Raw genomic sequence first — 13,364 nt, forward strand, 5'->3', positions numbered from 1 at the left:
CAATCCGAGGATAAGGGTCTTGGTTAGGGAGGTGACTAAGAACCCGATGGTCACTCTGACAAAACTCTAGAGCTCCTCTGTGGGGATGGGAGAACCTTCCAGAAGGACAACCATCTCTGCAGCACTCCACCAATCAGGCCTTTATGGTAGAGTGACCAGACGGAAGCCACTCCTCAGTAAAAGGTACATGACAGCCCGCTTGGAGTTTGCCAAAAAGGCACCTAAAGAGTCTCAGATCATGAGAAAGAAGATTCTCTGGTCTGATGAAACCAAGATTTAACTCTTTGGCCTGAATGCCAATCATCACATCTGGAGGAAACATGGAACTATCCCTATGGTGAAGCATGGTGGTGGCAGCATCATGCTTTGGGGATGGTTTTCAGCGGGAGGGACTGGGAGACTAGTCAGGATCGAGGCAAAGATGAAGAGAGCAAAGCACAGAGAAATCCTTAATGAAAACCTGCTCCAGAGTGCTCAGGACCTCAGACTGGGGTGAAGGTTCACCTTCCAACCGGACAATGACCCTAAGCACACAGCCAAGACAATGCAGGAGTTGCTTCAGCACAAGTCTCTGAATGTCCTTGAGTGTCCCAGCCAGAGCCCGGACTTTAACCCGATCGAACATCTCTGGAGAGAACTGAAAATAGCTGTGCAGCAAAGCTCCCCATGCAACCTGACAGAGCTTCAGAGGATCGTCAGAGAAGAAATGGAGAAACTACCCAAATATAGCTGTGCCAAGCTTGTAGCGTCATACCCAAGAAGAGTCGGGGCTGTAATCGCTGCCAAAGGTGCTTAAACAAAGTACTGAGTAAAGGGTCTGAAAACTTATGTAAATGTGATATTTCCATTTTTTATTTTGAATAAATTAGCAAAAATGTAAAAAAAACTGTTTTTGCTTTGTCATTATGGTGTATTGTGTGTAGATTGAGGGAAAACAACGATTTAATCCATTTTAGAATAAGGCTGTAACACAACAAAATGTTGAAAAAGTAAAGGGGTCCTTTCCGAAGGCACTGTACATGATAAAGTGTGCCCTTTTAAATGCCCAAATCTAGTGCATAATATATGTATTCATTCTTTTTGAATACATGTATTTTAGAACTTAAAATACTGGATTCAAGATGTTGCCCTCTCTCGAACACACCAAACATTTAAACAAATTGTGCAGAAATGCAAACAGGAATTAAGAAGAAGTGCTACAGCTTGGTTCAGAATAAACCTAGTTGTAACTAAGCCATACGCCTCAAATTATTCCCCTTGTTTTTTCAGTTTCAATCATTTCTATTGAGGAGCTAGCAAGTTATGTAGGACTAGGGAGTGTCTTCTACAATACATTGGCCTTACCGACGAGCAATAATAGAATATAGGTGGCCATAAAACACTGACAGGAGAGGCTTGTTTTGAGAGTCGAACTCGCAAAGTAGTTTTCTTTAATATAAACTACTGAGTGATTTATCTACTGGAGACGTTGGTCAACTCCTCCTGCAGCTGGTCGATGAGGTACTCCCCGAAGCCCCCCGAGCGGTCGCTGGTGCAGCCCACCCTACGTGCGTTGGTCAGCAGGTCTCCCAGCAGTTTGACACGGGGCACCAGCGGCCCCAGGAAGCGGCTCTTGACCACACTGGCGGAGTGCGAGTCGCTGTGCTCCTTGGACAACTGGCTGAGCTCCACCATCACGGCCATCTCCTCCTTCCACTGGCCCAGCATCAGCTCCAGGGCGGGGATCACCGCACACACCTCACAGCTAGGCCTCTGGGGGAGAAAGACAGCACACACACACAAAGACCGCCATTAGAATGCACTGACTAAGTCGCTCTGGATAAAACATCTGCTAAATAACCTAAATGTTACATAGACAGCATTGAAGGATAACATTATTTTTTTAACTTGTAATAAATAGTACTTTAAAATCGTTCCACCTTTTCAGAAAATTCTAATAGTTTGCCTAATTTCAGTTTTTGTGACAAAACAAGCAATGTACAGTGTAGATAATAATTGTACTATCTAAACTGCTGTGAAATATATTTAAAAAAACAACAAATATTGTATTTTCAGTTGTTTGAAGCTGGTGTACAAAACCAAAAGTAAAAGATGCAAAAACGAAACTTATGAACGGGAAGCATAGAAATAGCGCACTTTGAACAGATCTACCGTTTCTCAGGCTTGCTTTTAATGAGAATGACAGATGTACAGTGCCTTGCAAAAGTATTAATCCCCCTTGGCATTTTTCCTATTTTGTTGCATAACAACCTGTAATTTAAATTGATTTTTATTTGGATTTCATATATTGGACATACACAAAATAGTCCAAATTGGTGAAGTGAAATGAAAAAAAATGACATGTTTAAAAAAATTCTACAAAAAAGAAAAAAAAGAAAAGTGGTGCGTGCATACAGTATGTACTCACCTCCTTTGCTATAAAGCCCCTAAATAACATCTGGTGCAACCAATTACCTTCAGAAATCACATTATTAGTTAAATAAAGTCCACCTGTGTGAAATCTAAGTGTCACATGATCTGTCACATGATCTCAGTATATATACACCTGTTCTGAAAGGCCCCCCGAGTCATCTGCAACACCACCAAGCAAGCGGCACCACCAAGCAAGCGGCACCATGAATACCAAGGAGCTCTCCAAACAGGTCATGGACAAAGTTGTGCAGAAGTACAGATCAGGGTTGGGTTATAAAAAAATGTCAGAAACTTTGAACATCCCACGGAGCACCATTAAATCCATTATAAAAAAATTGAAAGAATATGGCACCACAACAAACCTGCCAAGAGAGGTCCGCCCACCAAAACTCACGGACCAGGCAAGGAGAGCATTAATCAGAGAGGCAACAAAGAGACCAAAGATAACCCTGAAGGAGCTGCAAAGCTCCACAGCGGAGATTGGAGTATCTGTCCATAGGACCACTTTCAGCCGTACACTCCACAGAGCTGGGCTTTACAGAAGAGTGTCCAGAAAAAAAACATTGCTTGAAGAAAAAAATAAGCAAACACATTTGGTGTTCGCCAAAAGGCATGTGGGAGACTCCCCAAACATAAGGAAGAAGGTACTCTGGTCAGATGAGACAAAAATTTTGCTTTTTGGCCATCAAGGAAAACGCTATGTCTGGCGCAAACCCAACCACCTCTCATCACCCCGAGAACACCATCCCCACAGTGAAGCATGGTGGTGGCAGCGCCATGCTGTGGGGATGTTTTTCCATCAGCAGGAACTGGGAAACTGGCCAGAATTTAAGGAATGATGGATGTCGCTAAATACAGGGAAATTCTTGAGGGAAATCAGTTTCAGTCTTCCAGAGATTTGAGACTGGGACGGAGGTTCACATTCCAGCAGGACAATGACCCTAAGCATACTGCTAAAGCTACACTCGAGGGGTTTAAGGGGAAACATTTAAATGTCTTGGAATGGCCTAGTCAAAGCCCAGACCTCAATCCAATTGAGAATCTGTGGTATGATTTATAGATTGCTGTACACCGGCAGAACCCATCCAACTTGAAGGAGCTGGAGCAGTTTTGCCTTGAAGAATGGGCAAACATCCCAGTGGCTAGATGTGCCAAGCTTAGAGACATACCCAAAGAGACTTGCAGCTGTAATTACTGCAAAATGTGGCTCTGCAAAGTATTGACTTTGGGGGGGTGAATAGTTATGCATGCTCAAGTTCTGTTTTTTTGTCTTATTTCTTGTTTGTTTCCCAATAAAAACATTTTGCATCTTCAAAGTGGTACGCATGTTGTGTAAATCAAATTATACAAACCCCCCAAAAATCCATTTTAATTCCAGGTTGTAAGGCAACAAAATAGGAAAAATGCCACTGTATAACACACATTTCCATGTGAATTTGGTCGGGTCGCCCAAAAAGTTACATATTGTAACTTTAATCGTTTCTTAAACCTATTTTAGCTATAATCTTTATGAAAATGATTCTGTCCAAACTGTAAAAAAAAATAATAAGAAGGAAAAAAAGGGCCTACTGTTTTTTCCCAAACTCCAACCAAAGTCATCTATTATTGCAGAATTGAATACACATCTTAATAATATTAGAACTGACAAATAGACTTGTTCAGGACATATCATTTGCCCTCACTGATCAAATGGATAACAAGGTGTCCCAAATTGCTGATGATGGACCCCTTAGCAGTCCCACACAGGTTCTATTTTACATGACTCGTAAAACTAGAGGAGGCAGAAAGAAAAACTAAAGTGGCAACATCACCCCGTACATCTGGAAACACAATTAATGCACTGTCCTTCCGCCTGCGCATTAATCTCCCCAATTTTCCGGAATTCAGGGGAAATGTACACCCTGACAGGCATTAGGCCTGAGCCCCAGGCAAAGCCCCAAGGTTGGGGTTTAACCCCCCCATCCCCCTTGGCCTCAGATTTCCCTATCCTGTCCAGTCCACTCACAACCCCTTATCTCTAGCCCCAAGGAGCCCCAACACCAACCAAAACACCATCTCTGAAAGGTATGTAGCAGATCCTATAGGTATTACGTTGCAACACAAGGACTTTAGGAATAATTAACATAAACTCACCCCATTCCGTACAAATGTGCGTAACCGCGACATTCAAACGAGACTGCAATGAAAACGAATGGGACTGTAGTGACTGTGTTGGCATCAAAATCCAGGGTGTGAACTACGTTTCGAGTCAGCATTGATTGACATGGTAATGGTCTAACAGTATTGGAGAAAATATAAAAAAACGGACCCCTCTGACGCTGTACGTTACATCGTGACGTGTCACTTGCAACTCATTTTGTGCCGTACAGCCTCTTTCCACCAGGGGTAGCCCTTCTCTCGCAGATTAAAATCATGCTTAACCATATATACTTGTAAGACAACTTCATTATTCATAATTTGTCTAAATTAATATAATTATTGCTAATATTAAACTAATATTTAATGACTAGGGTGCCAATTGCATTTCGTTGCACGTCATTACTGCGAGCCATCATGACACTCAAAAGCCGGAACAGCTGCAGTTCACTTGTCAGGCTAACGTTAGCGCAGCCCTAAACCCCTCTTCAAATTCGACACAAACCTTCAAACAGGTATGTGATGAGACATTACATAAACTCTATGTTTTATTTACATTTTAAAGTTGATTAGTTGGACAAATCGGGTGAAAAAAACTGTTTCTTCACACAGCATATTTCCCCCTTTCAAGATCACTTCGTAGCCTTCGCTCCCCACCCAACATTTTAAAAAAAGACCCGACGGAGCTCATTGCCTTGTTGAATTATGCAGAGATGGGCATCATGAAGGTATCGTCATTAATTTTGTTGGAAAGGGGAGAAATTGTGCTTGACATTTGTATTGATATTACAGTTGATCTGGAAGTATTACGTTTTTTTGGCCGCAAAAATAAGGTCAATTGTACGGACCAAGGCGATGTACAAAAGTGAGTGAGTTTACATTAAGGTTGCCGCTAATCTTGACAGGCAGCGTGCCATTAATTGTTAAAGGTCAGACACACTGAGAAAACTGACGACCGATAGGTTCATAGCACATTAGGAGGCCGTTCCTTCTCTTGCAAAAACACAATACGTACCTGCTACGTACCGACCTGGTACCGAAATCAGAAAGCAATTTTCCCAGTGTAGTCCACAGCCTTTTCATCAGAATTGTTCCAACTAAAACAATAAGGCTGCATTATACTTTTTGTTTTCTATAGCAAGTCTTTACATATTTTACATATAGCTTGAGTTTTAGGTTTGATGATGTGCTAAACAGTTAGCATCGACATTTGCCAGTTAGCACAACATAGCTTGCTAGCTGCTCCACTGACTCTCAGCAGCTAACAGGCAGCTGCTTAATTAAAAAATGAATCCATTGTGATTGAATTATAATGTTGCTAGCTATGCTAGTTATCTAGTTGTGGCCATCTGGCTAGCTAGCAACAACATTAGCACAGATAGAACAATGATACAGATATTTCACTAGATGTATAAATGTGATGCATCTGCTTGGCATTTCCACTCACTACCAAATATGGTGGTGAGAGGAAGTCCAGTGCCCGGCAATGGGGGAAGATGGAACGAGATGGATTTTGCCCGACATTCTGCAAATGTTCTCAATACAGTTTTCAGTTCCCAAAACTAGAATCTGTTACGAACAGAGTGGACTAAGTTTTGTAGACTTTACTAAAACACATGCCAGAACACACCAATAGGCTCTTGCTAGCTCATGGTTGGCTCTGCCCCCCCTACTTGCTTGTTTTGCCCACTATGACTCATTTGTTCCCATTGGAAATGAGCTTGCTAGTTACCTAACCTTAGTTATCTACAACAGGCACAAGCCAAACATATCTTAAGAAAGGTACTGCCAACTTGTGGTCTGGAGTATTTTAACAAGGCATATCGCCAGTTGAGCTGTGCTATGTCAACAACAAAAAGTTGAATGCAGACACTTTCGGCAGAGCTGCTAAGAACAGTATCCTTGGTGTGTTTGATGCTTTATACCATTCATATACTGTATAGTTGCATGTTGCATTAGTGCAGAGTAGGGACTTGTAGATCCTGATCTATGTATTTGCTCAGAGTTACTACAGTAATTGTATCACACTCAAAACATTGAGTTAATCACAGGATTTGCCATGATTAATCACGATTAATCGCAAATTTTGAATTTGCTAAAATTGAGCTGTAAATTAAGATTTTTCTACAAAAAGCATTACAAGAAAATTGACATCTTGATTTTGTCCAACAGTCATCAAAATCAGGTAGATTGATGAAGCACAATTTATTATGTATTTTGGATATTTTCTGTATTTTGAATGCAAAAAATTGATGCACAGAAATTTTAAAAACACATTAACTCTATCAGCCCTAGTTCATAAACTCAGCAAAAAAAGAAACGTCCCTTTTTCAGGACCCTGTCTTTCAAAGATAATTTGTAAAAATCCAAATAACTTCACAGATCTTCATTGTAAAGGGTTTAAACACTGTTTCCCATGCTTGTTAAATGAACCATAAACAATTAATGAACATGCACCTGTGGAACAGTCGATAAGATACTAACAGCTTACAGACAGTAGGCAATTAAGGTCACAGTTATGAAAACTTAGGACACTAAAGAGGCCTTTCTACTGACTCTGAAAAAAAGAAAAAAAAGAAAGATGTCCAGGGTCCCTGCTCATCTGCGTGAACGTGCCTTAAGCATGCTGCAAGGAGGCATGAGGACTGCAGATGTGGCCAGGGCAATAAGTTGCAATGTCCGTACTGTGAGACGCCTAAGACAGCGCTTCAGGGAGACAGGACGGACAGCTGATCGTGGCAAAACACATGTAACAACACCTGCACAGGATTGGTACAACCGAACATCACACCTGCGGGACAGGTACAGGATGGCAACAACCACTGCCGAGTTACACCAGGAACGCACAATTGGACAGAGCTTGTTGTCATTGCAGGCAATCTCAACGCTGTGCGTTACAGGGAAGACATCCTCCTCCCTCATGTGGTACCCTTCCTGCAGGCTCATTCTGACATGACCCTCCAGCATGACAATGCCACCAGCCATACTGCTCATTCTGTGCGTGATTTCCTGCATGACAGGAATGTCAGTGTTCTGCCATGGCCAGCGAAGAGCCCGGATCTCAATCCCATTGAGCACGTCTGGGACCTGTTGGATCAGAGGGTGAGGGCTAGGGCCATTCCCCCCAGAAATGTCCAGAAACTTGCAGGAATAAATTCAACCACACACACATTTGATTCAATCCAAATTGTATTTGTCACATACGCCGAATACAACAGGGCACTATGGTGTTGAACATGGAGCTGTAGTCAATTATCAGCATTCTCACATAGGTGTTTTGATTCATCACAAAACCGGAAAGCAACATCCGGTGAAGTAGACAAAGCAAATATTGTATGTAACAAACGTTTTCACCTGTTGTTAACGACATGATCAAGCAAGTTAATGTTTGACAGTTTACTAAGCAACTACTGATTTAGAACCACAGCAAGTCAGCACAAAGAAACAGGAGCACTGCCTCCGCTATTCCAGCACTATTTCAACTTAAACATCCTCAAATCAACTAGATTATACAGTATATGCTTTGTCTAATACAGTGAAAACAAACTTAAAAGATACCAAAAACAATTCAGTCCAATCAACATGAAATAAATATAATGTGGCTCTCCATGGTACTGATTTCTGTGTGCGTGCGCAATTAGGAAAAAACATGTTTTTGACTCACCCTACTTGTAGAGTAGATGAACGCCAATGCCATCCATCTCTCTTTCATGTTGGCAAAACAGTCTATGACGTCAATTACGAATAGTAGGCTACACACGCTTGTAGTTTTTGATGTCCTAGACTAAGCTAGCTGGCTAAAATGCTTGCTAGCCTAACTTCCTTGCATGGGCAACAATGAACCAGCTAAGTTAGAAAGTTCCTTGGTGTCCATATCACTAACGTTCTATCATGGTCTAAACATGCCAACACAGTCGTGAAGGGGACACGACTACGCCTCTTCCCCCTGAAAAGATTTGGCATGGGCCTTCAGATCCTCAAAAGGTTCTACAGCTGCACCATTGAGAGCATCTTGACTGGCTGCATCACCGCTTGGTATGGCACCTGCTTGGCATCCGACCGCAAGGCACTACAGAGGCTAGTGCCTACGGCCCAGTACATCACTGGGGCCGAGCTCCCTGCCATCCAGGACCTCTATATAAGGCGGGACCAGAGGAAGGCCCTAAAAATTGTCAAAGTGTCCAGCCACCCAAGTCATAGTGTTCTCTCTGCTACTTCACAGCAATGTCCTATACTAGGCTAGCTAGCTAAAAGACTTGCTAGTCTAACTTCCTCGCATGGGCAACGATGAACCAGCCAAGTTAGCTAGCTAGTTAATGTGAGCCCACTACATCTAGGCTACATGTTGAACTTCAAAAATCAGCTGATTATCAGTTGCTGTCAAACACACGTGGATCTGAAGAGGACTCTCTTCCCCAATATTGTGCAGCGAATTATACTAGATGAAATGCAAAAATGAGTATGACTGCCTGGCATTTAAAGCATACTTCATTTTCAAAATTTCACATACGATAAAACACAAAATGCCTACTATTAAGAACGCAAGTACGAGTATTAGGACTCGGCCAGTGTGCCAATTTCTTAAGGCTAATTTGAAAGGATGACAGCATGCATGACCCATGGAACAGTGGGTTCACTGCCTTGCTCAGGGTGCCGATGACATGGATGTCAATTAAGGCAGCCCCCCGCACCTTTCTGATTCAGAGGGGTTGGGTTAAATGTGGAAGACATCTCAGTTGAATGCATTCAGTTGTACAACTGACTAGGTATCACCATTTCCCTTTCCATGCCCTGCTTTAGGGTCATCACTAGTTACCACAGACACAAAGTCATAAACCCTGCCTATTTCTACCATTTTCTTCTTAAAATCTGATTCTCCACCCTAACCTCAACTCTCACCACATTGCTAAACTTATGCCTAACCTTAAATTGAGACCAAAAAGTTTTCCAATATAATTTTGACTTTGTGGCTGGGGAAACTAGTGGAAACCCTGCTTTAGTGCCTAGAGTTAGGAGCCCATCACCTCTCCCCTGGCAGTGGGCACACAGAATTAGAATATGTAGAATGGGCGTCTCCATTTGGGTCAATTATGCTATAATGGGTGTACTGGAGGTTCATTATATTTCTATGAGTGGGCAGCTTTACCTGGATGTCTTTACTGCAGTACTGTCCCCCTCTGTCTGACAGGTAGTCCAGCATGGCCTCAGCCTTCGCCTGCTCGTTCACAGACTGCTCGTGGAAGAACGCTGCCATTCTTGGCAAGGCAATGTCATCCTGCTCAAATATCTTGGCCTGGAAGAGTCAATACAGAATACCTCCAGTAAGAGTGATCCACGTACAAATCGGTTATTGACATATATTGCTGTATTGGAGGGCATACAACTTTATTTATATTGTGACTCTCATAGGCTACTTGGTAAACGTAATCAACTCATGATGTCCATTTGTCTTCCTCTCCCTCCTCTTTTTCTTTCTTCCCCGTGTCTCTCCATCTTCCCTACATCTCCCGTTTTCCATCCTACTCCCCTGTCTCCATCTTCCCTCCACCTCTACCCTGTCTCTCCATCTCCCTTCCTACTCCCCTGTCTCTCCATCTCAATTTACCCTGATAGAATTTTGTAAACAAGTAACTTGCAGTTGCAGCCTATTGCTAGATGGTCGGGTCGCCCTTACCAGTGCATCAAGTATGTAAGCGACCTCCATAATAAATGTAGATACTCCGCACAAACTCTCCTCAACGACCGCTGGGAGATTCTGTTTCACTCTGCTCCCGAGAAAAGCTCGGTGAGTTTTACAGTTAGGCAGGTTGGTCTTCAATCTTTTGCCGCTTGGTTCAGCCATGTTCAAAAAGTCCCGACGGTGGTTAGATTGTAACAACAACCGTTGTTGCGCAACTGAAATAAAGTAGATCGCTACTGATCTCGATTGAACGACACACTTTCTGCTCCCCAAACCTTCACATACACTTGTGATAGCATGTGTAATACTTAATTAATATATCCTAATATAAACAACTACTTACACTATAAGTGTTGTATACAGTCTTTGGTTGCGGGGGTGTAGGATAATAGAAACGGAGAAATCGTTTCCCGTTCCGCCTCTCAAGTTCATCCGGTGCGCGTGAACGACACACCGCCCTATATCAAAGTGAAGAGCGACGTCAATTACGAATAGGAGGCTACAATTAAACAACGATGAGTGAACATTGTTAGAAAGAGAGCATGTCAGCAAGAACAGTGACTAATGCATGAACATGAATTGTAGCTCAAGCCAACTGTGATCATACTATCGAAATCCTTCATTTTGATTCAAGGGATGGGCTGTTGGTCAGTGCGTCACAATTGGGTGTCAAAAAATAATTTCTGCTAGTCACAATAAAATAGAACAGAATAGAGAATAAAATAGTACAATTTGCATTGAACAGAATCACTTGCTTAGGGATAATTACAAAAGGGCATTATTGGATTCCTTAACCTGTAATTCTATTGACAAGGTATGACAGCAATCCATGCTTTGGTTAAGTTTCCTGGCACTGTTTCCTAATGTCATGGTACCTACAGTTGAATTTGGAAACTCAGTTTGTCACAATTCCTGACATTTTAATCCTAGTAAAAATTCCCTGTCTTAGGTCAGTTAGGATCACCACTTTATTTTAAGAATGTGAAATGTCAGAATAATAGTTGAGAGAACGATTTATTTCAGCTTTTATTTCTTTCATCACATTCCCAGTGCGTCAGAAGTTTACATACACTCAAATCGTATTTGTTAGCATTGCCTTTAAATTGTTTTACTTGGGTCAAACATTTCAGGTAGCCTTCCACAAGCTTCCCACAATAAGTTGGGTGAATTTTGGCCCATTCCTCCTGACAGAGCTGGTGTGAGTCAGGTTTGTAGGCCTATCTCGTACACGCTTTTTCAGTTCTGCCCACAAATTCTCTATGGGATTGAGGTCAGGGCTTTGTGATGGCAACTCCAATACCTTGACTTTGTTGACCTTAAAAGCCATTTTGCCACAACTTTGGAAGTATGCTTGGGTTCATTGTCCATTTGGAAGACCCATTTGTGACCAAGCTTTAACTTCCTGACTGATGTCTTGAGATGTTGCTTCAATATATCCACAATTTTCCTTTCTCATGAAGCCATCTATTTTGTGAAGTGCACCAGTCCCTCCTGCAGCAAAGCACCCCCACAACATGACGCTGCCACCCCCGTGCTTCACAGTTTGTATGGTGTTCTTCGGCTTGCAATCCTCCCCTTTTTTTCTCCAAACATAATGATGGTCATTATGGCCAAACAGTTCTATTTTTGTTTAATCAGACCAGAGGACATTTCTCCAAAAAGTACGATCTTTGGCCCCATGTGCAGTTGCAAACCGTCTTTGAACTTGCGTACTATTGTTTGTACAGATGAACGTGGTACCTTCAGGCGTTTGGAAATTGCTCCCAAGGATGAACCAGACTTGTGGAGGTCTACAATTTTTTTTCTGAGGTCTTGGCTGATTTCTTTTGATTTTCCCATGATGTCAAGCAAAGAGGCACTGAGTTTGAAGGTAGGCCTTGAAATACATCCACAGATACACCTCCAATTGACTCAACTGATGCAATTAGCCTATCAGAAGCTTCTAAAGCCATGACATCATTTTCTGGAATTTTCCAAGCTGTTTAAAGGCACAGTCAACTTAGTGTATGTAAACTTCTGACCCACTGGAATTGTGATACAGTGAATTTTAAGTGAAATAATCTGTCTGTAAACAATTGTTGGAAAAATTACTTGTGTCATGCACAAAGTAGATGTCCTAACCGACTTGCCAAAATTATAGTTTGTTAACAAGAAATTTGTGGAGTGGTTGAAAAACGAGTTTTAATGACTCCAACCTAAGTGTATGTAAACTTCCGACTTCAACTGTATATGATCATTTTTTGTGCATAATATCCAAATGACCTATAACTGACTTTGTTGAGCTACACAGTCAACTTCAGATACTTTAGGATGCTTTGGACATGATGCGCATTTTTTTTTATAGGTACCATGACTTGCATGGGATTTGTGCCACTAATGCTAAAACATTAACATTAGAAAACAGTGCCAGGTAAACTAAACCAAAGCATGTCATCATGCCTTGTCCATAGACTGCTTATGGGGTAAGGAAACCAATATGTTATTTTGTAATTTGAGAGAACTATCCCTTTAAATGAATACATGACAGGTAGCCTTTTCTTGACAGACAAATAGTCAAAAACATCAATGTAAATGTTTTGTTTTAAGTGCTGTGTTGTTACTGGATTTTATGACAATGGTAGAAGCAACTCATAATCAGCCAGTTGTGCCAGGACCCTACCCCCTGGACACTGGCCAAATTTAAATTTGATCCCCATACTATTTACTTTACGCTTTCATGTATGTTGATCCACAAGTAGTGACTGTGACTGCATTCATATCTTCCATGTTACAGAGATAATTTTTCATCTGGGACTCCCCTGCCCCTCTTCTCTCTTCTACCGCATCTCCCTCATTTCCTTCAACTCCCCTTCTCTCCTTTTCTCTCCTCTCTACCCCTCTTCACCCCTCCTCCTCATCTCCTTCCCCCATCTCGTGTTTCAGCAGCGCCCTGTGCCACCGCTGCCTCTCACAGATGAGTGACTTGTGGGGCTAGTCGCTCCTCGGGGACCTGCTCGGCCAGTAGGGAAGAAAGAGGAACACCCAGTCTCAGGGCTGGTTTGAGGTCAACAGGACCATGACCCCTACGGCCCACAAACACACAGATAATCACCACGGCTGGACTTAAGTGTAACAAATTACAGCCACGCTCCAGGAA

The 13,364-nt window shown here is 42.2% G+C and overlaps 1 protein-coding gene across 1 annotated transcript; it reads right to left on the reverse strand.

The window, feature by feature from the left end:
* Positions 1–923: 923 nt before the first annotated feature.
* Positions 924–10,637, reverse strand: LOC120066638 (ferritin heavy chain A-like). The gene is made up of 3 exons (XM_039018069.1): positions 10,223–10,637; positions 9,695–9,841; positions 924–1,752 (listed from the first exon to the last, which is right to left on the reverse strand). The coding sequence occupies exons 1-3, from the start codon at positions 10,388–10,390 to the stop codon at positions 1,453–1,455; spliced, it is 615 nt and encodes a 204-aa protein (XP_038873997.1). The 5' UTR covers positions 10,391–10,637; the 3' UTR covers positions 924–1,452.
* Between the last annotated feature and the right edge of the window lie 2,727 nt (positions 10,638–13,364).

Source organism: Salvelinus namaycush, chromosome 21, assembly GCF_016432855.1.
Source record: "Salvelinus namaycush isolate Seneca chromosome 21, SaNama_1.0, whole genome shotgun sequence".
In the NCBI taxonomy this organism is placed as follows: Eukaryota; Metazoa; Chordata; class Actinopteri; order Salmoniformes; family Salmonidae; genus Salvelinus; species Salvelinus namaycush.